This window comes from Balaenoptera acutorostrata, chromosome 4 (genome assembly GCF_949987535.1).
Source record: "Balaenoptera acutorostrata chromosome 4, mBalAcu1.1, whole genome shotgun sequence".
Classification (NCBI taxonomy): domain Eukaryota; kingdom Metazoa; phylum Chordata; class Mammalia; order Artiodactyla; family Balaenopteridae; genus Balaenoptera; species Balaenoptera acutorostrata.
The window spans coordinates 85,618,692-85,646,523 of NC_080067.1; the positions used below are offsets into that span (position 1 = coordinate 85,618,692).

Genomic DNA, 27,832 nt, shown 5'->3' on the forward strand with positions numbered 1-27,832 from the left:
TCATTGTGCTCTCCTTTGTTGTTCTCCCACTTCTCTACTAGGTTCAGGAGGAAGTAGATCCATCTAAAAATAATTTCCTCTGACAGGTAGAATGAATGACTTATACAGTAAGTCCCCTACATACGAATGAGTTCCATTCTGAGAGCGTGTTCGTAAGTCCAATTTGTTTGTAAGTCCAACAAAGTTAGCCTAGGTACCCGACTAACACAGCAGCTATATACCGCTGATTTTACGCTTGCTTCCGGACATGCTGGGCTTGAAATAAAGATACTGTTACTACTGTACTCTATACAGTACTGTAAAGTACACAAAAGCATAACGATGCACGCACGTGACAACGTATGCCAGACACTTGAACTAACTTATGTGATTGGACATGCGAACACATGTTCTCATTTTCAAAAGTTCGCAACTTGTTAGTAAGCGCAAACAGAATGACTTTATTTTTTGTTTTGTAAAGTAAATCAAACTTACCAGATCATAGGTCAAACAAGAATAGATTTTATTGAACTGGTTTTTTTCTTTTAATAGGAGCAACTAAAAAATAAATCAATACTATGAAAAGCCCAGATGAATGCTTCTTGATAATTCCTTGGAAAAAATTGGTGAGCCAAAGTAAATACTGTATTAGAGAACAAGGGCATAGCAAAATACTTAATACACACTGCTAACCTCTGTGGTTAAGACTGACACAACCAATAAACTGTTAAGGAGGAAAATGCAAACTTCTCTAAGAAAAGATTTAGCAAAAGTTGTGCATGTGTACAAAACACACACAAACTTTTTTTCTATTTAAAATTTATGAACTAACCAATAACTTGTTCTAGAAAGTAACTGCAAATGAAAACAGCTTCATAAGTTCATTTTTGTAATAAAAATTGGCATATCTATTTGGTTACTTCAAAGACATATAAAGGAATTAAAATTTATTTTTAGTTAAATTAAAAAAAAAACAGTTCACAACTTGAATGTTGGTATGTAGGGGACTTACTTACACCTCAAAGCAATAGTAAGGTTGGAGAGTGATAATTTGTTTAGTTCACATTGGACTGATACTCTCCTTAAATGGCTTTATGCTAGTTTAATCTCATTTGTAAAATCTTTATGAGAAGGTTCTCATTTAAAATGAGATAGGTTTTATTGTGTATGTACTAAAGAGTAAGCTGTCTTTAGCAGAAATTGATTGAAGTAATGAAAATAGCACTCCATAGGGCTTCCTTAGATCCCTAACGTGGCTTTTCCTCCATGGTATTTCTGGATCCCTCTGACATCAGCAGAGAATTGAAAAGAAAGAAGTGGTCAACTGCTGTTCCTACATTACTTAACTCATGACTCCTCTTTCTCTGAAATTGCCTTCCATGCTCATTGGACCAGGAGTGGATGTGACTTAACCTGGGGCAATCAGACATTCTCATTTGAAAATCTGGAGTTGCACAGCAAGTTGACCAAGTTTCTCAAATGGGGCTGGATTTAAAACGTTTAATTTTGGTAGCTGTAAAGGGGCTAGATTACTCTATATAGTCTAAGGAACAGAGGTACACTTCTTTTTTTTTTTTTTCAGAGGTACACTTTTAAATGGTTGCTCATAGAACAAAATTACAAGAATTTAAACAAACAAACAGCAACCCAAAAAAAAAAACCACACCAGGAATTGCCACATTTAGTTAAGATTCATAATCCTTGGACATGATCAAAAGGAGACCTCTAGAAGTAACCACAAAACAGTACAAACCTAAGAGACAGCTTACTTGTACTTTAAATAAATTATAGTAAATTATTGCTTATTACATTTAATAAATGTGTTACTACTATTTTTTCAAGGAGTAGTATTTTTTACTTTTATTATTCTGATAGTTTTGTGATATGAATAAAATTATTTTAAAACCAACCATATAATTTTATAAGTTGAAGGATTTAATCTCAATGTGGTTGTGAATAAAACAATAAACAGACTGACTAAGTGCCAATTTGTCAGCAATTTATGAATTGGATAATTAAGAAAAACATGCTTTTGGGAGTGTGGCAATAACATGTAAATCATGGTGAAAATGTGCTGGTGTGTATCCTTTTAACTGCTAATACCTGTTGTTAGATAATGCCCTGTGTGCCGCAGCATTGTGCTATGTTTTACAAACATCGTTTCATTTAATACTCATTCTGAAGTGGATACTGTTTCATTTGACAGATGAGAAAACTTGAGACTTAAAGTAAAATGGCTTGGCTGCAGGTCACATGGCTGCGAAGCTCCAGGGCTGAGATTCCAAGCCAGTTGTTCTGCCTCCAGAGCCCACGGCTTTAGCCCCTACTCTAGGCTGCTTCACAAACCCTGCTCACGTGAACAACGGTATTTTCAGAGTAGGAACCAAGAGGTCTAACCCCAAAACAAAGCACTAGCAGTTTTTTCCTCTCAGTACACTCAATTCAGTCATTCTCACCTCTCATTTAGTAAAAGTTATCATCTGCAGGGCAGCCTCCTTCTCAGGCAGCAAGCTCCTGGAGTGTAGAGACAGTGTATCTGTTCTGAGTAACTCTTGTATACTACAGCAGAGATACTTTGTCAGCATTACTGAGAGAGGAAACAAGGTCCGGTTGTTTCTTTAATAATGCTTATCTACTTCCTTTTTGTTAAGTGTTTTTTTTTTTTGTTTTTTTTTTTAAATAAATTTATTTATTTATTTAGTTAGTTTTTTTGGCTGTGTTGGGTCTTCGTTTCTGTGCGAGGGCTTTCTGTAGTTGCGGCAAGCGGGGGCCACTCTTCATCGCGGTGCGCGGGCCTCTCACCATCGCGGCCTCTCCCGTTGCGGAGCACAGGCTCCAGACGCGCAGGCTCAGCAGCCGTGGCTCACGGGCCTAGCTGCTCCACAGCATGCGGGATCTTCCCAGACCAGGGCTCGAACCCGTGTCCCCTGCATTGGCAGGCAGACTCTCAACCACTGCGCCACCAGGGAAGCCCCTAAGTTTTATATTATTTTAAATGGCACAGGAACCATCTTTGATTTTTATTAAGACAGAACCAAACACGACTACACATTTAGGTCCTTACTGTTTCTAGGACTCAAGGGCACAAGGGTTTCACAGACCATCTGCCTTACCTGGTTCCTTCCTCTCCTTCTCCTAGTGATCCCTGCAGTACTCTTTTAAAGGGCTACAAGAATAAATTTACAACCTGTACAATTCAACTTTAATCTTTTGGGAAATCTTAATTTACTATTGTATAATCCAGGGAAAAGAAATCTATATTGATCAATCAATACAGATATAATGTCAAATATATAGATCAATGTAGATAGAAGTATGTACTTAAATTTAAGGATGAGTAAAGTAAGAGTACAATTCTTGGTTAAAAAAAAAAGTAAAAAAAGTAAGAGCAAGTCACTGCCACTACAGATGCCAGTGCTTACATCTGTCAGCAGTCCAATCAACTGGCATTCAATGGACATGGCGACACAGCTCCTTTCAACTCTCCAATGAGTTTTAAGTCCAGAGCATGTTCAGTCTTTGTTTTGTTTACCTGCTGACGAAGGGTTTCTAGGAAGATTTAGCAGTGCTTCAATTTTCTTAGCATCGTCCTTGGATCGATTTTTCTGTAAATTGCTTTCAATTTCTTCAGGGAGGAGCTCAGTAAAGTGTAGTCTGGTTTTCCTGTAATCAAAGAACAAGAAGCATATATCAAGTACTGCTCTATTTCTTTGGTTTTTAGAGAGAATTTTTTTTAGAAAGATAGTGTTTGTCTTATACTCCCTTACAACTTGTGAGCAAACATTGCTCCTTGCACTTCAAATACAATGACTTTCTTCTCTCTCCTAACCTGTTCCACTTACAAGCCAGCCAGGAGTCTCACATTACCAACGTGGACATTGCCAGGGCAGTAGCTCTGATCCTTAAGATATTCCAGAGTTCTCGAAGGGGTGACATGCAGTTGCTGAAGCACCCTGAGCTAAGGTGTGAGCCTCGAAACCAATCTGTCCTCTTGCCCTCAGGGCCCAGTGGAGATGTGAAACCCCCTGCCACTCTGTTAAACTCTCTGTTGACAGACCTTGTGGGACATGCACAAAGGTTATAACATTGGTAATCTCAGTACGGAAAAGTCACATAGGGCAACACTACAGACGTATATTTACTAGGAGTTAAAAAATCTAATTTCCAAATAACAGATCAGTTCTTTCTCCAAGTCAACTATTAGTGTCTTCCTTTCTTTAAGTGATTATCAGGGTCACCTATGACTTTCTTCTCAACTCTTCATAACCAGATTTGACCATATCTTCTTTCATAGCTCTATGGAAAATACAGCCAATGTTCTGTATTTTCTGCTCACTGTGTCAATTTTCTAGATTCTCACTTTGTTGATTTCTCTATACTGTAGTTATTTTCAAGCAAAGAAGCAGACATATAAAAGGTTCTTAACTATTTATTAACTGTCCTCAGAAATACCACATATATATTATATATATATGTATATATATATAAATAACCTATACACTTCTGACACTATTTCCTTTCCAGTTTTTACCCATTCTTGAGGTTTTCCATCTCTAAATAACTGACCAACTTCTCTAGTTTTTTTTTTCTGGTTTCCTTTTTTTCTGATTGGAATACAATTATTATTTGTTCATATTTTTCCAAATGTTAATTCTTCTATAACTTCCTATATCAGATTCAAATAACCAGATATTTTCCTTACTTTTCCAACTCCTTTCTCAAAGATTCCTTTTTAAAAAAGAAGTCTCTTAGGACACCTAAAGGGCTAGAAATAAGCTAATACTTTCATGCTTTTAACTGTCCATAATATCAAATTTTATGTTGGCATTCAGAATTTTAAGTACTTTATCCTAGAACCTAGAGAGCTGCATATCTCACTCACCTTCTTACTATGGAGAAGAAGACTGAACAAAACAAACGTATGTTGAACACTGTGGTGTGATTCTGCCCTTAGAACAGCTGAGAAAACTGAGTGCTTGAAGTTAAGAAAAACATCTACGGTCACAGAATTAATCAATAGTCTAGCTGGGATTTAAGGTTTGTTTTCAAGGTTTCATTGGCTCTAAAATCAATGCTTTTTCTCCTATAGCACCTGTCCTTGGACAACAGATCTACAGATATTAAGAATTTACGTGTGTGTGTGTGTGTGTGTGTGTGTGTGTGTGTGTGTAGCACAAATGGAAGTTTCAAATAAAACCATGGGAAAAAGAAGACTGCTTATCTACCAAACTACCAAAGTAGCAGCAGCAGATGTCATCTTAGTGGCCAGGAAGCAAAACCATGAGAATCATTTGTACCAAAGTGCTAGATGGCAGCCTATTATGATGATCTTAAAAAGAATTAGCATTTAGTCTGTTATTGCTGGACCCCAAGGAGTGACTAGATAAACAGGTGACAGTCTGTATCGTTCTCAGTGGCATCTAGTCCATGAACAGCCACTATATCTACCTAATGCCTATTGCGTCCACAGCAAGAAGTAGAATCTTTGAATGTGGAGGCCTAACCTGCTCAGTATTGTTCATAGACGTATGTGTAAACAAGGATATCATCTTTTAAATAAAGCCAAGTAAAGCTCACTCATTGCTGTTTATTTCCTTTAGGTAATTTCCTATGCAGTGAAAAACATAGGAAAAGAAAAAATATGCAACCAAATGAGATTTACAACATTTTAACTTAAAAAAAAAATGTATCTAAGGAAAGATTCTCAATTAGTGTCTTTCAGTTTTCCATTCTCCTTAATTAAAAAGGATTAAAAGACCAGGTAAGGTGCCAGGTGAAGGACTCAGTAAACAGACTCTTTGAAGTGAGCGGCAATTTAGAGTACTTATTTCAGAGGGCACCACTGTCCACGGATAGGAAAGCCAGACACCCCAGTCTTAACAGGCTCCTTACCGCTCTTCCAGTTTCAGCTCCTGGAGTGCTTTTCGATCCTTCTGTTTTCTCTCCTCAACTGTCTCACCACAGTACTTCTGAAGTGCCATCAACAGGCTTCCTATAGGAGTGCTGAGGGGGAGGCAGAGGGAATGCTTAGGAGCAAGAGCTGTTAACCACGCGAAATATGAGTGTCTCTCCTAAGGTGTGAGCAGCACCAAACGAGCCACTTGGTCACTGACAGGTACAGGAACATTTGATAATTAAAGTGTCCTTGTCAAATAAAAAAATATTAAGATAATTTCCTTCCTGGTCTGAACAATAGGAAAAACAATCATTGCAACTTCCTAAATTTAACTGGTATAAAAACAACAGGTCTATAAATTGGCTCTGATTATTATCATGAATGATAAATAAACCGGGAAAAAATATATTTATGACAAGTTCTAGTAAATAGCTTTATACTGAAGGTTTCTCAGAAATGAAATTAATACCAGGAATGGTGCCAGAGCCCCTTAAGGGACAAGAAATGTGGAGGGTATTGAGGGAAGGATGCTACTGGCTTTTGGGGCTGAAGCCGCCAAAACATCCTAAAATTCAAGAGTCTGGCACAACTGTCTCGCCCAGAATGCCAACAGTTATCCATTGAGAAACTGATTTAGATAATAATTATTACAGTAATGAAGAGGGTTTGGTTCATGTTTTCAAAGAGAAGTTTTTGACTCTGACACAACTTAAATTCCTTCTGGTTACAACTTAAGTTGTAACCACATTTTAGAAATTATTTTTGCTAGGTGGAAATGTTCATTGATGATGAATGGATAAAGAAAATGTGGTACTGTATATACAATGGAATATTATGCAGTCTTAAAAAGGAAGATCCTGTCACATGCTGCAACATGGATAAACCTTGAGGACATTATGCTAAGCGAAACAGGCCAGTTACAAAAGGACAAATTTTATATGATTCCACTAATAAGAAGCACCTAGAGTAGTCAAAATCACAGAAACAGAAAGTACAATGGTGGTTGCCAGAGGCTGTGGGGTGGGAGAAGGGAGAATTAGTGTTTAATGGGTACAGAGTTTCAGTTTTGCAAGGCGAAAAAGTTCTAGAGATCTGTTGCACAACAATGTGGATATAGTTAACATTACTGAACTGTACACTTAAAAGTGGTCAAGATGGTAATTTTTATGTTATGTGTTTTTTTTACCTCAATAAAAAAATATTTTTGCGGCTAATTTCAGCAATTTTTCCCTTCAAACCAAGCTGGTATATTAACAATACAACAAAAACAGCAGCAATAGATTATAATATGTTGAATTTTAAAACAATTTTTTAATTAAAAAAAAAAAGAATCCATAAAGTTACAGTGTTTCCTCCCCAAAGTGGGGTAGAAAAAGGGAGGGTAAGGGAGAAAGAACTCTTCTATTCAGATAAATGCCAACTAATAAAAACAGAAGAAATGACAGAACCAGCAAATCAACACTTCGCAACTTTTACAATAACTGATTACATTAGGGATCATCAATGGATCATTGAAACCACTAGAAGAAAGACATCTGGAGAACGGGCTATTTACACAGTCTCACCCCACAGATTCCTTATTAAGCACAATGGGAAAAAGATACCTTTGCAGTGGAGAAATTTAGTAGATACCAAATGTGGTAGGCAGAATTCTAAAATAGCCCCCCAAAATTTCCTGCCCTAATTTCTCAACTATGAATATATGATGAAATATTATGCCCGTGATTAAATTGTTACATGGCAAAATGGATTTTACAGATGTACTTAAGGTTACTGATCAGTTGAATTTGAGTTAATCAAAAAAGAGATTATCTGGGTGAACCCTTTGCAAGGAGAGAGTTTTTTCCAGTTGGTGGCAGAATGGAAGTCAGAGAGATTAAAAGTATGAGAAGGATTCCACAGGCTGGTTGCTGGTTTGAACATGGAGGGGGGACGTGAGAAGGAATGTGGACGTCTCTAGGAACAAGGTGGTGCCTGCCAGCCAGCCAGGAAACGGGGACCTCAGGCCTACAGCCACGGGGTTCTGTCAACAAGCTGAACTTTATAGAAACAAATTCTTCCCGCAGAGCCTCCAGGTAAGAACCTGCCTGGCCAACACTTTGATTTTGGCCTTCTGAATACTACGCAGAGAACCCATCTGAGCCTACCCAGACTTCTGACCTACAGAAAAGTGATATTGGGTTGGCCAAAAAGTTCATTTGCATTTTTCTGTAAGATGTTATGGAAAAACCCAAACAAACTTTTTGACCAACCCCATATAATAAATGCGTGGTGTCTGAAGCTTCTGAGTTTGTAGTGATTTGTTACACAGCAACAGAAAACTAATACACCAAGTTAACATCACTTACAATGGGTGACATAATATGTCTCTTGATGTGATACACTGAGAAGGACACAACCTCACCTATGTTGTATTCTTGGTGAAAACATTAAACCTAAATCTAATCATGAGGGGATAATCAAACAAAATTGAGACATATTCTGGGCGAAAAAAAGGCAGTGGAACTGTTTTAGCTTAAAGGAATCTAAAGAGACATAACAACGAAATGTAACAATTAGAACCTGGATTTTAAAAAAATTATATATATTTAAAAAATCAAAAAAAAAAGTATATATATATGGCATTATTGTAATAACTGAGGAATTCTGAATATGGACCCTATCTTAAACAGTATTCAATCAATCAATGCTAAATTATTTATTGTGATAATTGTATTGTGATATCATTGGAGAATGTTCTTCATCCTGGGAAATACATGCTGATGTATTTAGGGCTGAAGAATTATGAGGTCTAAAATACTTCAAATGGTTTAACCAAAAAAAAAAAAAATAGAAAAGGAAATATACACATGTCCCACATATAAACAGAGAGGTAGAAAACAAATATGGAAAAATGTTAACAACTGGTGAATCTAAGTAAAGGATTATATGAGTTATATGGGTGTTCAGTGTTCAATTCACTCAAGTTTTCTACAGGTTTGAAATGTTTCAAAGTAAAAAGTTGGAGAAGAAAATTCTTAAAGTTTATTAAACTAAACAAACAAAACCTAACCCCAAATTTTTTTATAGAATGTGCTTGTTAACTGTTTCTTATTCCTTTTTCCTGCTGCTTATAAGTACCTTTGCTCAAACCTCAAATAGTTTCAGGTGTTAGAGATATTTAAACAGTTTTTATCCGGTGAAAACTAGAAGTAAAATTAACAACTGGCGTACAATCAGAATTGGACAGTCAAAGCTACTGCTAATACAAGACTAGAGACCTTTTATAGGCTCTAAGTATTAAATTTGTTCTTTAGAAATGATTGCAATTTTTAACAGAGAAGGCATTAATGAAATTATACTAATTTAGAATCAAACCATGTTAACACTTACCCCAGCAAGGCTCCAATTATGCCACCAGCTACCAAGCCACGCAGGCCTAAGTTTATTCTAAAAAGACTTCCAGTGATAGCTATTTTAAAAGAAACAAACAAAGGGCAATGTTAAATCATCTTTAAACACCAGAGTTCCATTTAAAAATGTTCCTCCATAAGAAGGACATAAATCTCCAAGTAAGTTTTTTGAACCCAACATAAATATACCACCACAACCTAGATTTCCTGAATCTAAAATGCCAATACAGCCAGCTTCTCATCCACTCTGCAGGTTCAAATGAAGAAACGTTCCTTTTACAAACACAATTGTTCAGTCGGTTCTATGGACCCAGCCTCTTCTCATTCTGCTTCATTTTTGCCAACCTCGCCTTAAAAATCTGTTATTTCTTCACTTCCACCTCTTTCATTTCTTCCTTCTTTAAGGAAAGTTTTCCCCAAATAAATAACAAAACCTTCACTAGCCCCTGCAGTTCATGTCCTCCCCCAGCCTCACCTTTCTGTACTGCTACGCTACACCTCTCAAGCAGGCCTGCAAGTGGGCAGTTGGCCTACAACGCCACCTGGTGGCCGGGGCATAGGTCCTCTTTCCTTCCCACTAAGACTGTACACCCAAGATGTCCATTCATTTTCCTCTTTCACTACGTACAACACAACGAATGACACTTCAGGTGGTAACAATTTTAAAATTAACATTTGAGGTTTATAATTCTTATTTAAGTACTACATATTCATTGTTTTAACTTTTCTAAATTAAAAAAAATTTTCAAATGATGATATGAAGTTGTTTGTAATACCCTATTATTATTTTATAGACTATGCATTTAGAGCATCCAGCATACCCAGTTATCCAATTCTTTAACTTTTTTTTTTTTTTTTTTTAATATTTTGGCTGTGCTGCGCAGCATGTGGGATCATAGTTCCCCGACCAGGGATCAAAACCCACGCCCCCTACATTGGAAGTGCGGAGTCTTAACTGCTGGACCGCCAGGGAAGTCCCCGTCTTTTCTAAATTTTTAAATTAACAAGAACAAAAATCACCTTTAATTCCATTATCCAGAGACAGCAAAAAATCTGGTCTTTTTTTCTAGGCTTCTTAGCCAAACAAAATATTTTTTAAAAACCTATTAGAATAGCCAAACTCTGGAACACTGACAACATCAAATGCTGGTGAGGATATGAAGCAATAGACACTTGCATTCATTCCTGGTGGGAATGCAGAATGGTAATGTTACTTTGGAAGACTGGTAGTTTCTTATGAAACTAACATACTCTTACTATACCATCCAGCAATGACATAAGAGTTGAAAACTTTTGTCTACAAATACCTGCACACAGGTGTTTATAGCAACTGTGTTCATAATCATCAAAACATGGAAGCAACCAAGATGTCCTCAACAGGTGATGGAAAAATAAACTGTGGTACATCCAGAAAAAGAACATTATTCAGCGCTAAATAGAAATGAGCTATCAACTCATGAAAAGACATGGAGGAATCTTAAATGCATATTATTAAGTAAAAGAAGCCAATCCGAAAAAGCTACATATTGTATGATTCCAACTATACAACATTTTGGAAAAGGCAAAACTATGGAGATCGTTAAAAAGATCAATGGTTGCCAGGGGTTGAGGGTGGAGCATGGGGATCAACAGGCAGAGCACAGATTTTTAGGGGGGAAAATACTTTTTATGATACCATAATGGTGGACATATGCCATTATACATTTCCCCAAACCCACAGACTGTAAAACACCAAGTGTGAACCCTAACGTAAAGAGGACTTTGGGTGATAATGTATCAATTTAGGTTCTTCAATTGTAACAAATGTACTGGGATGTTAATAGCCGGAGAGACTATGTGTATGCAGCAGGGAGGAAGTATATGGCAAATCTTTTATCTTCTGCCCAATTTTGCTGTGAACCTAAACTGCTCTAAAAAACTGTTTATTAAAAAGGGAGTCAGGGGCTTCCCTCGTGGCGCAGTGGCTGAGAATCTGCCTGCCAATGCAGGGGACACAGTTTCGAGCTCTGGTCTGGGAAGATCCTACATGCCTCGGAGCAACTAAACCCGTGCGCCACAACTACTGAGCCTGCACTCTGGGGCCTGTGAGCCACAACTACTGACCCCAGATGCCTAGAGCCCGTGCTCCACAAAAGAGAAGCCACAATGAGAAGTCCACGCACTGCAATGAAGAGTAGCCCCTGCTTGCCGCAACTAGAGAAGGCCCGCGTGCAGCAATGAAGACTCAACGCAGCCAAAAATAAATAAATAAATAAATTTATTAAAAAGGGGGGGGGGGTTGGGGCTTCCCTGGTGGCACAGTGGTTGAGAGTCTGCCTGCCAATGCGGGGGACACGGGTTCGAGCCCTGGTCTGGGAAGATCCCACATGCCGCGGAGCGGCTGGGCCCGTGAGCCACAATTACTGAGCCTGCGCGTCTGGAGCCTGTGCTCCGCAACAAGAGAGGCCGCGATGGTGAGAGGCCTGCGCACCGCGATGAAGAGTGGTCCCCACTTGCCACAACTAGAGAAAGCCCTCGCACAGAAACGAAGACCCAACACAGTCATAAATAAATAAATAAAGAAAGAAAGAAAGAAAGAACGTGAATTTCTTTAAAAAAAAAAAAAAAGGGGGGGGGTGGTGGAGGACGAGTGGTGGGGTTTAGAAGCTGCCAGAAGCCAAACATAAAAAATGGAGTCACACTCTTTGTTACACAGGACCATATTTCTGTAAACAGTCTTTTTCAATCTGGATTTTTTTCTTTCTTTTTCTTGCCTGAATGCACTGGCTAAAGTCTCCAGTATAATGCTAAATACAAGTGTATTCATCTACTTGTCTTGTTCTCAATCTTAAGGAAATCATTCAGTCTTTCACCATTAAATATGATGTTAGCTGTTGTTCATAGATAATCTTTATCAAGTTAAAGAAGGTCCCTTTTAATCTTAGTTTGTTGAGTTTTTATCATGAATGTTGGACTTTTGTCAAATGCGTTTTCAAACTAAACTTTAATTCCTTAAATAAGTTCCACTAGGTCATGGTTATAGTCTTTATTCATTGCTGGATTTGGTTACTAATATTTTGTTAAGGATTTTTGTGTATATACTCTTGAGGGATAGTGATCTGTAGTTTAGTTGTCTATCTTCATCTGGCTTTGGTATTAGGATAATATTAATAGCCAGGGAAGCCATCTGGTCCTGGATTTTGTGAAAAGATTTTAATTAAATATTTAGTTTATCAATTTGTTATAGGGCTATAGGGATTTTCTATTTCTTCTTAAGCAAATTTTGGTAATTTGTATCTTTTTTTTTTCCCCTTGGTCAGTCTTGCTAAAGGATTGTCTATTTTGTTGCTCTTTTCAAAGAACCAACTTCTGGTTTCATTGATTTTTCTCTTGATTTCATTGAGTGTCATTCTAATTCTATTATTTCCTTCTGCCTGCTTACTTTAGGTTTATTTTGCTCTTCATCTTCCAGTTTTTAAAGGTGGAAACTTAGATTATTCATATGAGATCTTTCTTATTTTAATTTGACTACACTTCATAATTTTTTCTTTTTTTTTTTTCCGCACTGTGGCATGCGAGATCTTAGTTCCCTGACCAGGGATCGATCGAACCTGCACCCCCTGCATTGGATGTGCGGAGTCTTAACCACTGGACCACCAGGGAAGTCCCTGCACCTCATAAATTTTAATATAATGTGCTTTCATTTTCATCCAGCTCAAAATATTTTAAATTTACCTTGTGATTACTCCTTGGTTTATGGTTTACTTATGAATGTGTTGTTTAATTTCCAAATATTTGTGATTTTCCCCCAATTTCTTTTTAGTTTAATTCCATTGAGGACAGAGAACATACTTTGTGAGATTTCAATCCTTTTAAATTTATTGAGACTTGTTTTATAGCCTTGCATATGGTCTAGCTTAGAGAATGTCCCCTGTGCACTTGAAAAGAATGAAAATTCTGCTATTGCTGGGTAGAGTGTTCTAGAGATGTTACTGTGTCATGTAGATTGATAAGTGTTCAAGTCTTCTATATCCTTGTTGATTTTCCCTCTAGTTGTTCTATCCATTATTAAAAGTGGAGTATTAAAGTCTCCAGCTACTGTAAAAGTCTCCGGCAACTGATTGAGTTGTCTATTTCTCCTCTCAATTCAAAGTGTTTGCTTCATGTATTTTGGAGCTCTGTTGTTAGATGCGTATGTTTCTAAATGTTGTATCTTCTTGGTGGATTGTCCCTTTTAACATTATAAAATGTCCTTCTTTGTCTTCTAGCACTTTTGTCTTAAAGTCTATTTTGCCTGATACTAGTATAGTCACTCAAGCTCTTTTTCTTACTGTTTGCAGTATATCTTTGTCCATCTTTTTATGTTCAACTAATTTGTTCCTTTAAACCTAAAATATGTCTCTTGTAGACAGCATATAGTTGCATCCTTTTTAAAATACAGTTGGACAATCCCTACTGATTGGAATGTTTAATCCATTCATGTTTTAATGTTTTTATTGATATGGTTAGATTTAGATCTGCCATTTTGCTATTTGTTTTCTATATTATCTAATTCCTTTTTGACCTTGTTACTATTTTTTAAAGTTACTATCTTATTATTTGCTTTAGGGATTATACTATGCATCTTATCACAGTCTACTTCAGATCAGTACTAATTCCAGTAAAATGTAGAAACATTGTTCTAATACAGCTCCACTCCTCTCCCTTCTTTGTGCTATTATTGTCATTGTTCTAATACAGCTCCACTCCTCTCCCTTCTTTGTGCTATTATTGTCATTTATGTTATGCATATATGTTTAAAAACATCAATACAATGTTATTATTATTTTACACAACCATATGTATTTTAATAGGATTAAATGGTTGTGTAAAATAATAATAAAAACAGTTAAGAAAAGAAAGTGGAAACAACAGATTCACAAACTCTTTCAGATTAACCTATGTATTTACCATTTCTAGTAATTTTCATTTCTTCCTGTGGAGCCAAGTAACTATTTGGTGTCATTTCATTGCTCCAATATAAGTCCATTCCTTCCTCCTCTTTTGTGCTATTAACATAACACATAGCTTTAAATGTTATATGTCCAACACTTCAATTTTATTATTATGTAACTTTTTTAGATCAGTTAAGAGAAGAAAATATGTATTTATACTGCCTTCAAGAATTACTTATATAATTATCTTTATCAATGCTCTTCATGTAGAATCAAGTTACCATATGATATCACTTCCTTTCAGCCTGAAGAACTTCCTTTAATGTTTTTGTAAGGCGGGTCTGCTAGCAATGAATTCTCTTCGTTCATCTGCCAACGTCTTTTGCCTTTAATTTTGTAGGATGGTTTGCTAGATACAGAATTACTGATTGACAGTTTATTCCTTTCAGCACTTAGTCATTCTACTGCCTTCTGGCTTCCACTGTTCTGATGAGAAGTCAGCTGTTAATTTTATTGGGTATTCCAGTATGAGTTGTTTTTTTCTTGTTGCTTTCATGATTTTTCTCTATCTTTCAACAGTGTAACTACTATATGTCTAAGTGTGAATCTGTCCATGTTTATTCTTCTTGGAGTTTGTTGAGATTCTTGGATGTGTAGATTAATGTTTTTCATCAAATTTGGGAAGTCTGGGGCCATAATTTCCTAAAATACTTTTTCTTCCCTTTTCTTTCTTTCCTCTCCATTATCCATGTGTTAGTATTCTTGATTGTGTCCCATAGATCTCTGAGGCTCTGTTCATTTGTCTTCATTTAAAAAAATTCTGTCCTTGATAAAAGATAATCTATATTCATCTATCTTCAAGATCACTGATTCTCTTATGCTCTCTCAAATCAGCTGTTGAGCGCCTCCTCTCCAGTGAATTTTTAATTTCCATTATTGTATTTATCAACTCCAGAATATTGATTCTTTTTTAAATAATTTCTATCTTTATTGATATTTTCTAGGTGAGTAATTGTCATCACACTTTTCTTTTAAAATGGCTTGAAGTCTTTTGTCTGCTATGTCCAATAGATGGCCTCTGTCAGAGACATACCCAACGACTGCTTCTTTTTAAGTCTCCTGTTTTTGTATATTGTATGACATTTTGTGTGTGTGTGTGTGTGTGTGTGTGTGTGACATTTTTGTTTTTGAAAACCAGGCATTTTAGGTAATAAATTATAGCAACACTGGAGTTGGAACATCTCCCTACCCAGGGGCATGGCTGTGGTTCTTTGCTTATGTAGTGATTTGCCTGTACCAATTCTGTGGAGTCTTTGTTTTTTGTTGTTGTTGTTTTTGTAGAGTGCAGCCACAGAAGTCTCTACTCAGTTTTTATTTTTATGTTTGGCTTCCTAGGAATCATACCAGCTTGGTAGTCAGTCAATGATTTGTCAGAGGTTGTGATTATACATCTTAAGCCAGTAAGGCTGCTACCTTTTGCCAGTGGATCTGTCTGTGGCTTGAAGAATGCACTCAAGGTTTAGGCAGTTTATAAATCCTTTCTGGCTTTTACTTTCTGTGTTCATGAGGCCTCACAATTAACCAAAGATAAGTAGTTTGCTAGGGCCCTTACCAGTCTCTCCTGAGTGTGCTTACACATACAGGTAACTTTCTGGAGTTCTGGGGATTAGTAAGATCTTTCTAAAGTCCTCTTTGGCTTTCTTGTTCCCTGGACATCCCTGGTACGATTCTGCCTCATCTGCCAGTCTACTGCTTGCCCCAAACAACATCAAAGCCTCAGGTTAGCTGTGTGATACTGTCCTTCCTTAACTGTTTGCTATTGTTTTCAGCAACACCCTTAGGCATGGAATTTTCTGTGCTCTGCTCCATATCAAGTCAGTTACCTCAAACAGCAGAAGTGTTGTTCCTCCCAGCCTGCCCTGCCCTGCCCTGGTGGAACTTCTACATCATGGAGCTGGGTGTTAGGAGGTGGAACCAGCCCCAAGCTGAAACACTACAGACTACTCCCACTGTCCTTACTGAGATTCAGTAGAAATTCTTGAATAAATGCTTCTCAATTTGTTGTGTGCCTCTGGTCAATTCTCAGAATCTTTAAATGGTTGCTTTTGATAATTTTGTCCAGTTTTATTATTACTTTTGAGGGAGAGGATTTGCCAAGCTCCTTACTGAGGCATTCTAGATGTTGAATATACTTTTATGAATGTCCAGACCAATGCCAAATAATACTGGTGAGGGAAGACATCCTTACCTGAGTCTGACTTCAGGATAAATTAGTGTTATACCATTAATTTTTTTAAATTAATTAATTAATTAATTTATTTTTGGCTGTGTTGGGTCTTCGTTTCTGTGCGAGGGCTTTCTCTAGTTGTGGCAAGTGGGGGCCACTCTTCATCGCGGTGCGAGGGCCTCTCACTATCACGGCCTCTCTTGTTGCAGAGCACAGGCTCCAGACGTGCAGGCCCAGTAGTTGTGGCTCAGGGGCCTAGTTGCTCCGCAGCACGTGGGATCTTCCCAGACCAGGGCTCGAACCTGTGTCCCCTGCATTGGCAGGCAGATTCTCAACCACTGCGCCACCAAGGAAGCCCTATACCATTAATTTTAATGTTGGTTGCTGGTTTGAGATAAAAATATATATTGTATCAGATATATTTTTCTATTTTTATTTTACTAATATTTACATTCAATCAAGAAAACTTTATTCTACCCTGCTATATGTTAAACAATTGTGAAATAAAAGGCAAACACTTTCTCTGAATTCAAGTAAGTCGTCTAGTAGGGAAGCAAAACAAGTAAACAGCTACAACATAGTTTTATAAATGCTTTGATAAAACTGTTTACAGTGAACTGTGAGAACACAGGGGAAAGGTACCTAAGATAGGAAAATGTGAGCTAGGAGAACCCTCTAGGGAAGCTGAAGCTGACAGATGAAGTGAAACTTGAAAGACAGGTTAAGTATAGAGCTGAATGAAATTAGTTGTGGGAGTTGGAAGGTGGATTCAAGCAAGAATTCTTGTAAAGCAAGAATATGCTGGGTTTGAGAAATCCAAGTAGATTATAAGTTTTGGGCAAGAGTGGTGCATGGAGGTCAGGTCAAGAATCGACACGAGAGTGATGGGAAACAATGGAAGAATCTGAAGCAGAAAAGTGTTAAAATCTTATTCATATTTCAAAAAAGTCAGATAACAGTAGAGGTGAAGCAAACCAAGATTAGAAACAGGGAAGACCTGTAGTAGCAGTGGGAACAAAGAGCAGGTGAGAGAGTCCATATATATTTAAGGAATAAGACTGATAGAACTAGGGCTTCCCTGGTGGCACAGTGGTTAAGAATCAGCCTGCCAATGCAGGGGACACAGGTTCAATCCCTGGTCTGGGAAGATCCCACATGCCGGGGAGAAACTAAGCCCGTGTGCCACAACTACTGAGCCTGTGCTCTAGAGCCTGTGAGCCACAACTATTGAGCTCACGTGCCACAACTACAGACGCCCACACACCTAGAACCCACGCTCAACAAGAGAAGCCACCGCAATGAAGCCCGCTCACTGCAACTAGAGAAAGCCCGCGCACAGCAACGTAGACCCAACGCAGCCAAAAATAAATAAATAAAATAAATAAATTTTTTATTAAAAAAAAGACTGATAGAACTAGAAGTCTGGAAAGGGGAAATAAAGGGCAGAACCACATCATTAACTGATTTCCAGTTTTGGAATTTAACAGATGACAGAGAACATGTAACAGGAGTAAATTTGCAAGTAGGGGCAGAAAGACAAGAGTTTGGTTCGGATACAGGCACTTGAGCCTACAGAATATCCATGTAAAAATGTTCACAAGTTAAAACAGGGCAAGTTCTAGCTGCTACAATGCTATTAATGCCTATTTCTAGTTTTATATTTTTAAATGTTTTCATTAAAACGTTAAGCTCAAATTACGTATATGTGCGTTTGCCTGTGTGTGTATACATAGAGAAAGAAAGAGTGCACCCAAAATAAAAGAGAGCACAAGTGATAAAGCAAATGGGCTAAAATGTTAATAATAACTGGGAATTCCCTGGCGGTCCAGTGGTTAGGACTCTGTGCTTTCACTGCCGAGGGTCCAGGTTCATTCCCTGATCGGGGAACTAAGATCCTGCAAGCCATGCAGCTGGGTGGGGGGGTTGGGGGGGGTGGGGGTGGAGTTAAAAAAAAATGTTAATAACTAATATCAGTACTAAAGGGTATTGCTCATGGTGTTCCTTGTATTTTATTTTTGCAACTTTCCATAAGCTTGAAGTTATTTCCAAATAAAAAGTAAAAAACTGTTATGTGCAGTATATGTATGTTTTTGTATGTGAGAGAATGTACATGAATTAGTGAGTGTTTGCATGTATATGCAGTAAACTTCATCTACATTTCTGGAAATGTACTGGATTTGTACTGGAAATTTAACGAAAATGTTCAACACTTTTTTTTTTTTTGAAACATTCATTTTAAAGAGGGCATTATCTACCAGAGGCAGAGAGCTTTAAAATAAAATCCAATCTCTTACCATGAAAAATCTGGCTCCTTTCTACTTCACCTTACCAATCTCATCCCAAGCCATTCTTTCCCTTATTCACTATGTTCCAGTCATATCATCCTGCATTTGAGAAACCTTAGAGCCTTCACCCTTGACGTTCTCCCTGCCTAGGCTACTCTTCGTTGCAAGCCTTGCTCCTTCCCATTCTTCAGGTATCAGCTTAAATGTCACCTCCTTAGAAAGGTCTTCTCCAGTATGGTACTGGCACAAAAACAGAAATATAGATCAATGGAACAGGATAGAAAGCCCAGAGATAAACTCATGCACGTAGAGTCACCTTATCTTTGATAAAGGAGGCAAGAATATACAATGGAGAAAAGACAGCCCCTTCAATAAGTGGTGCTGGGAAAACTGGACAGCTACATGTAAAAGAATGAAATTAGAACACTCCCTAACACCATACACAAAAATAAACTCAAAATGGATTAAAGACCTAAATGTAAGGCCAGACACTATCAAACTCTTTGGGAAAAACATAGGCAGAACACTCCATGACATAAATCACAGCAAGATCCTTTTTGACCTACCTCCTAGAGAAATGGAAATAAAAACAAAAATAAACAAATAGGACCTAATGAAACTTAAAAGCTTTTGCACAGCAAAGGAAACCAAAAACAAGACGAAAAGACAACCCTCAGAATGGGAGAAAATATTTGCAAATGAATCATTGGACAAAGGATTAATCTCCAAAATATACAAGCAGCTCATGCAGCTCAATATCAAAAAAACAAACAACCCAATACAAAAATGGGCAGAGACCTAAATAGACATCTCTCCAAAGAAGATATACAGATTGCCAACAAACACATGAAAGGATGCTCAACATCACTAATCATTAGAGAAATGCAAATCAAAACTACAATGAGGTATCACCTCACACTGGTCAGAATGGCCATCATCAAAAAATCTACAAACAATAAATGCTGGAGAGGGTATGGAGAAAAGGGAAACCTCTTGCACTGTTGGTGGGAATGTAAATTGATACAGCTATTGATACAGCTATAGCTGTATGATACAGCTACATACTATTGAGAATAGTATGGAGGTTCCTTAAAAAACTGAAAATAGAACAACCATACGACCCAGCAATCCCACTACTGGGCATATACCCTGAGAAAACCATAATTCAAAAAGAGTCATATACCACAATGTTCATTGCAGCTCTATTTACAATAGCCAGGACATGAAAGCAACCTAAGTGTCCATCGACAGATGAATGGATAAAGAAGATGTGGCACATATATACAATGGAATATTACTCAGCCATAAAAAGAAACGAAATTGAGTTATTTGTAGTGAGGTGGATGGACCCAGAGACTGTCATACAGAGTGAAGTAAATCAGAAAGAGAAAAACAAATACCATATGCTAACACATATGTATGGAATCTAAAAAAAAAAAAAAAGGTTCTGAAGAACCTAGGGGCAGGACAGGAATAAAGACACAGACATAGAGAATGGACTTGAGGACACTGGGAGGGGAAGGGTAAGCTGGGATGAAGTGAGACAGTGGCATGGACATATATACACTACCAAATGTAAAATAGCTAGCTAGTGGGAAGCAGCTGCATAGCACAGGGAGATCAGCTCGGTGCTTTGTGGCCACCTAGAGGGGTGGGATAGGGAGGGTGGGAGGGAGATGCAAGAGGGAGGAGATATGGGGATGTATGTATATGTATAGCTGATTCATTCTGTTATATAGCAGAACTAACACACCATTGTAAAGCAATTATACTCCAATAAAGATGTTTAAAAAAAAAAAAGGTCTTCTCGATCACCCTGTCCACATTAGATCCCACTGCCCCACCTATTTGTTACTTTCTATCTTAGCAACGTGTTTTTTCCCATCCACATTAGATGATAAAACTCAATGAAGGCAAAGACCTTATCTGTTTTGTTCAACAAGTACACCAAGGACCAAGCACAACGTTTTCCATACATTTTGCATGAATGTTGAATGAGATGTGATGAGAAGCCAACCAAAGAATTCAGTAGCCATGACTTATAAGTCCTTACATATTTCCTAAACCATATTTGAGATTGAAAAATGTAAACAAAACAAAAATGTCTTACCTCCTGCAATGACAAAATGGCTTAGGGCATTTTTATTTCGGTACACATTTAGACCAGTGTTCACTGTACTGAGAAGAAGGGAGGAGGAGGAAAACATAATTTAAAGCATATCTCATTTACCTTCTTGACTGTAACTTTCACTAAAGTGATACGTATTAGTTTAGAAGAGCCTACTATGTCAATCCCTGGTGCTAGTCTAGGCTCCTTCAGTGTGTTTCAGATTGCTAATATGCCAATAAGCAACAGAACGTAAAGAAGAGTTCTGCAGAATTCCTCTGACTTAGCAACCCTGTATCTATTTTGATATTAGCTGGCAGACCTTCATCCATGCATACAAAAGTACAACTGAACCAATCTTTTAGGTAAATAGATAACAGTTCTTAAGAAAAAGGTATCATGAATCACTTTTATATGGGCGTTCAAATTTTATAATTCCACTGCTCAAAATATGTGCTCCTAAAAGAATACCCAAGACCGTTCATCACAATTCAGAGAACTTACTTGAATATAGTTACAAACATGGCCGTCCTCCAACTCCAGCGCCAGCCGTACCGGATGAAGCCTCGTGTGGCAGCACGATGTGCAGATTGCTAAAGTTAATAAAGAAGCTGTGAGGTTCTGAGACACCTTGACACTTTCCCTACTTTAAAAATGTGGTGGAGGAATGTCAGCTAGGCATTAAGTAGGGAGACCTAAACACATAGAAACAATAGGAAAATGTCTAGAAATATCATTCTTTAAGTACTGAAACTTAAGTGAAAATGCCATGTACATCGTATTCTATCAGGAGGTGTAAAAGGAACTAAGAGATGCAGTGTCAAACAAGTAATCCATCAAATAAGTAGCAACTAAGAATCTATATAACAAACACTATGACAGACCTAAAATCAGTATTAGACATACTTTTTTTCAAGAAATTGTGGGGAAAAGAAAAACACAAAATAAAGAAGAAGCACAGAGTAAACTGTAAAAGGTTAAGGATTAAAGTAATACAGATGTGCAGGAAAGGAGGAAAGGAAGAAAAAAAAAACTTAATCTTTACTGACCACCTTCTATGTAAAAATTGTTAACATATTACCTCATTTAATCTTTACATGTTCTTCAAGCAGGTGTTTTAGTTTTAAGTAAAACATAGAGAGGAAGTATTTCTCAGCCAATAAGGAATAAAGTCAGAACTGGAAGTTAGGTTGTCTGTTTCCACAACTCATTTTCACTAGACCACAATGAAGCAAGTCTGGCATAATATCATGAGGGTGAAGCCAAGATTTTTAAAGAATGTGACAGAATCCCTAAGTGTACTTTTTTTTTTTTTTTTTAATATTTTATTTATTTATTTATTTATTTATTTTTGGCTGTGTTGGGTCTTCGGTTCGTGCGAGGGCTTTCTCCAGTTGCGGCAAGCGGGGGCCACTCTTCATCGCGGTGCGCGGGCCTTTCACTATCGCGGCCCCTCCCGTTGCGGGGCACAGGCTCCAGACGCGCAAGCTCAGTAGTTGTGGCTCACGGGCCCAGCTGCTCCGTGGCATGTGGGATCTTCCCAGACCAGGGCTCGAACCCGTGTCCCCTGCATTAGCAGGCAGATTCTCAACCACTGCGCCACCAGGGAAGCCCCCTTAAGTGTACTCTTAACTACTATATGATATTGGGCAAGTCAAAACCTCTCTGAAAGGTATATCAGTGCGAACTCATGGGTTTTAATAAATGGGTAGATAAATATAGAAACAGATATAGAAATGTGCATGAATGTGTATATAAGTCACACACACATACATATACATACACATTTCCTAACTCTGCCTAGAGTCTAGAAGCCATGATACCTCAGTAGCAGTGAGCATACCTAGCACTAGAACTTGGTTTTTAAATACCATTTTCAAAGAAACTATAGCTCCTTGGTGAAATGGGCTTATGCCAGGGCTGGTGCTTAAAAAGTAAAAGATGGACCAGAAACACCCTGCTGTGCCTTTTAGAAAGTAAAGGCGTGCTCAAAGAGTAATGGGGACATATCAAAAGGACACAGGAGCTAGCATTAAGGGGCTCCAATGGTCCAAATCCAGGCCAATTTGAGTATCAAAATAAATGATGATAATGGATTATAAAACTACAGAATAAAATAAGAATCCATGAGCCCACACTGAATAAATAAATTATAAATAGATAAATGGACAAATAAATAAATAGAGGGAAAGTGAAAGCTCTTCCTTACAGCAGAATACTAACCAATAAATATAAATGGAATGATGGAATTAGAAAATGGCCATTTGGCAACCACCACAGTAATAACTGCTTTAGGCAAAAATCAGCATTGAATACTAAAACTAGAGGCTAGAAATTTGATGAAAAATAGGATACTGGCATAGTCTCAAAGTAGCTAATAAGTATTCATAAGACACTTATTAATTACAAAGAGAAAAAAATAGTAATTTTACAGCGGATAAACCTGGCAGGGACCATCTTAACCAAGTGACTAAAGTAAGCATCACCAGTTGAGGGACAAATAGATATCTTGTGCTTCTTATCCTTACTTACTGAGGAATACAACATCAGTTCTAGGGTATTCCTGCGAAAACACATAAGTGAAATCTAATCACAAGAAAACATCAAACATCCAAGCTGAGGGACATTCTATAAAATAAATGGACCATGGTCTTAAAAAATATCAAAGTCATCAAAGTCAAAGAACAACAGAAAAATTGTTCCAGATTAAAGGAGACTGACTAGAGAGGCATGACAGGCAAATGCAACACCTGATCCAGTATTAGATCCCGGACCAGAAAAAAATTTTTTTAATGAATTGTTTACTTTTAAAATAAATTATATTAGTGGGACAACTAGCAAAATTTACGTGAAGTCCATAGGTAAGATAACAGTACTCTGTAAGTGTTAATGTCTTGCTCTGCATAATAATATTGTGGATATGTAAGAAAATGTCTTTGTTTTTAGGAAATGCATGCTGAAGCACTCATTGTGTCTATAACTTACTCCCAAGCAGTTCACAACAATATAATAGTATGCCTTATACAGAGACAGAATAAGAAAGCAAATGTCGTAAAATTTTAACATTTGGAGAAAATGATTGAAAGGTATACAGGAATTCTTTGTATAGTCAGCCCTCTGTATCCTCAGATTTGGAACCTGAGGATGTGGAATCATGAATATGGGGGGGGTCTATGGTACTGTGCCTTTTTATACAAAAGACTTGAGCATTTTCAGGTTTTGGTATCCGCAGGAGTCCTTGGATCCCAATCCCCCTTGGATACTGTGGGACACTGGCACTACTTTTGCAACTTCTAAGTCTGACACAATTTCAAAAAAAAAGCCTCAAAAAACAAGTGGTGATCAGTTCTGAAGATAAGAAAAGTGGTCTGAGGAGGCTTGTGTATGCACTTTAGCATTAGTACTTCCATTGTTGTCAAGTACAGACTTTGTTTCCTAAACCTTCTCAACCCTACCACCTAACTAGATGACTAAGTGCAAAAGGAACAGCTAAATTGGCGTGCCCTCAAATACTATTAGAACACCAGTACATACCACTGCATCAAGCTGGTTGTGGTAAATTTCTGCTTGGCTCTGCTCAATATAGTGCTGTTTAGCATGAATAAAAGCTGGTATACCCCCATATGCCCAGCCAATGATGCCTGCTGAAATTGCCGCCTTGTAAATATCCTGAAGTTCTTTTGACGTTCTCTGCTGTTCACTAAAACATCAAAAAGACAGTGTTGTTTGGGATTAGTTTATGCATACTGCTCTCTTCAAAAGACAGTATGATCAGAATTATCCTAAATGCTAAAAGGGCTACACTTTTCATGATGGGCAGAACCAGTTAAATCTTCTGATGAATTAAATAATTATATTACAAGTAGCTCAAATCTCAGCCAAAACTAATCTCTGTTTTCAGAAATTAAGCTAGTGGTTATTCTTGGGAAGGCAGTGACAGGGAAGGGGCACCAGGGGGAGATTCTGGGATGCTGTTAACAGTCTTGGGGCTGCATACACAGCTATGTTTGGTTTGTGAAAAGTCACTGACTGGTATACTTATGTACATTTTTCTAGGTGCATACTATACTCCAATAAAAAGGTTTTTTTTAAAGGTTATTTTATTTGATGACTATTACAGCTCTACTATATCCCTGTAAACAGAAAGAATTTGTGAACTGGATGTACAGATCAATATTTCCCTTTTTGAATTTTTAGATAACTTTTGGAAATTACACGAGCTTATGAGATTTTAGGACAACATAGGCCAGAATGAATTCCTAGATGTAAAAAAAAAAACCCAAAACTTTATCTTTCTGAATATTTAATTTTTATGGCTCAGATGGGCCTGTACTATTAAAGACCATTGAATAAGAAAGCTCACTATGCAGTGGGCAACACAGACAAATCTAAAATAACAGGGAAAAACTACCATTTCATCCAATCTATTACTCTCAAAAGCATAAGAAACCAGAACCCATACTGGAGCTTCCAAGATGTCCTCTGGAAATTGCTCTAAGAAATAGCTAAGTTTGTAAGTGTAAGTTTGTAAGTGTTCAGTTACTATAAATAATGGCCCTCGTACATAAGTAAACTACTAAATGTTAATTTTTTACATTACTAACTTGCTTTCTTCAGAGGCTGTACAAGTGTTTAATTCTAATTGCCAATAACAACCACTACATTTCTGAAATCAGAATCTGTAAGTTTTTATAGTTCCTGCACATACAAGAGAGAAACCTAAATAAAATCTCTTAGGAAACTAATTCCTCTTTCAAGAGGAAAAACTGCTATAAGCTGAACTTTATATTTTATCTTTTATAATGAATAAGGACCAAAAACATTTACATAAAAACTGGTAGAACTCAGAAAAGAGTAGATGTAAAAGAGCTTAAAATTTAACAAGCCAGGAAATGCATATACTTTCCTCTTTCTCATCCTCTGAAAAATTCCATGACATAGGTGATATTTTTCTTCATTTTATCGATAGAGGCTCTAAGAAGTTACATGATTGGCCCTAAGAGCTAATGAACGGTGAACAAACAAGGCACAGTGGCGGAAAGGACCTGGCCTATAAGTAACAGCAATGGGGTTGTGGTTCTGGTTCTGTCATCCACTGCTAAGTGACCTGCAGCCAGAACACAACCGCTCTGAACCTAGGTTTCCTCACCCATGACATGGAAGGGAGAATGAAAGTCACACTAAATTATCTTCCAAATCTCTTTCAGCTCATCATTCTGTTGTTTATAAAGCTGATCAAAATAAGACTTTCCTATTGTGTACTACACAGGATCGTTCACAGGTATCTCAAATTTTGGAACGACCAATGAGAAGGGCGGCCTCGGTATCTTTAAAATGAGATGATGAAACTAAATAAAGTAATTAAATACAATTCCACCAGCTCCCCTGCCCTATCTCAGCAACATAATAAAACTTAAATGTTAATTTATCCACTTGATAACACAGTGTAGTATATGGTAAAGTACTTCATGAGAGGACTAACTTTTCACAAGTGATGAATTTTTTAAAAAATGATGAAATTAACTAATTATCCTGAGGTTTCCATTAAAGTTAGTTCAAAGGCTTATTTATTCTTTATTGTGAAACATCCTTATTTGTGAATCCAGCTAATATCTTTTCTTTTATAAACTGATGAGATAACAGTTGTTACTATTTTTTATATATTCCTTATTGGCAGAATAAAAATTTTACAACTCTCTGTTATCTCTCCAACCTCCACTTTTATGGCGAGGAGGAGGGCTGCTGTTCATGAAAATTTGGGATCAAGTGAAACATGAAAAAGAATACTGGAGTGGAGTCCTGCAGATGTTGGTTCTAGGATCACTAAGTAGCTTGGTTCAATTCTTCTAATCTGTAAAATCGGGGGATTACGCTAAGACTATAGTCCCTAAAACCCCTAAAAGCTCTGACTTTCAGTTAGTCTCACCCTTACCACCTGAAAACCGGTCTGTCGATTAACAGAACTACCAAATGGCAATGTTAGGATACAAACTTGGAATACAAATATTAGAACCCTAAGTCCCGTAAAAATAAATCCCACCACCCTGGGGTCCTTCGCCCTAGATGACCCAGGCAGCAGGTCACCTCCTTCGCAGCCCCTCCCCACAGACAGTAGGCACTTTTACTCTTTGACAAACAGCTCTCGGAGGCGGTCCCATCCGGATTCCGGGTATTGGGGTTCTGGGACGTAGGAAGGCAGCTTCTGGTCTTCCACAAGAGCCTTGGGATCGGCGGCCACAGCTTCGGCAGCAAAGACCCGAGGGAAAGGACTCAGCGCCCTGCAGAGGAAGCTCCGGGGCGCCGGCGGCCGCACCTCCATGGCCCTCTGCGAACCTGCCGACAGACACTCGCTTGGGCGCTCAGGGAGCCAAGGCCTCCCGGAGGCGCCGTGGGAGAAGAAAGAGGATAACTGCAAGAAGGAGTGGACGAGTTCCCGTACACTAGGCCCGAGCTAATTCGCGGCCGTACCCGCCGCCACACCGCTTGACAGACTTGCCTTCAGTGCCGGGCCTCACTTTGGAGGACCTTCGACACACGAGACAGGAAGTCCCGCCCCAACGAGGGCAAAAGCCAAAAGAGGAGCAAGGGCGGAGCCGGAGCCGAACACACTTCCGGTTGGAGGCGGGACGGACCTCTGCGGTGCCGGGCCGGTCCGCCGGAAGTGAGGTGGCGGCGAGTAGACACGCTCAGCGCCCTGTGGCCCCGCCTCCGGCGTCCTCTGCCTGGCCTTCCTGCGCCAAGAAAACGGGGGTGTTGGGCAGTTTGCAGGCGGTGAGACGTGTTTGCAAGGTAAAGTAGGTTAGCGTATTTAAAACGGCAGAAACCCCATGTAGGTGAAGAAAGTGCAGTGTTCACTACAAGTGGAGTACGGAAAGGGGAAGGCAAATTTGCGCAAATACAAGCCCAGCTAACCCTGTCACGGACTCCCGGGCTGGGTGGGGTCCATTCTGGTTTTCGGAAAGGACCGAGGCGTTGAAGAGGGGTCTTGGTGCCATTTCCCCGAGATTTCCAGAACACTTTTTAAAGAGATAGG

The 27,832-nt window shown here is 38.2% G+C and overlaps 1 protein-coding gene across 1 annotated transcript; it reads right to left on the minus strand.

Annotated features, from left to right (window-relative positions):
- Positions 1-492: 492 nt before the first annotated feature.
- Positions 493-27,346, minus strand: TIMMDC1 (translocase of inner mitochondrial membrane domain containing 1). Its single transcript, XM_007181886.2, has 7 exons — positions 26,925-27,346; positions 24,334-24,499; positions 21,304-21,392; positions 20,803-20,870; positions 9,248-9,326; positions 5,872-5,982; positions 493-3,642 (listed from the first exon to the last, which is right to left on the minus strand). Exons 1-7 carry the CDS (start codon positions 27,116-27,118, stop codon positions 3,492-3,494), a joined length of 858 nt encoding a protein of 285 aa, XP_007181948.2. The 5' UTR covers positions 27,119-27,346; the 3' UTR covers positions 493-3,491.
- Positions 27,347-27,832: the final 486 nt, after the last annotated feature.

Coding starts and splice junctions, on each gene's coding strand:
- TIMMDC1 (XM_007181886.2), bottom strand. CDS start 27,118: ATGGAGGTGCGGCCGCCGGCGCCCCGGAGCTTCCTCTGCAGGGCGCTG. Junction 24,500..26,924: donor CGAGAGCTGTTTGTCAAAGA/GTAAAAGTGCCT, acceptor TTGATGTTTTAG/TGAACAGCAGAGAACGTCAA. Junction 5,983..9,247: donor ATAATTGGAGCCTTGCTGGG/GTAAGTGTTAAC, acceptor CCTCCCCCTCAG/CACTCCTATAGGAAGCCTGT.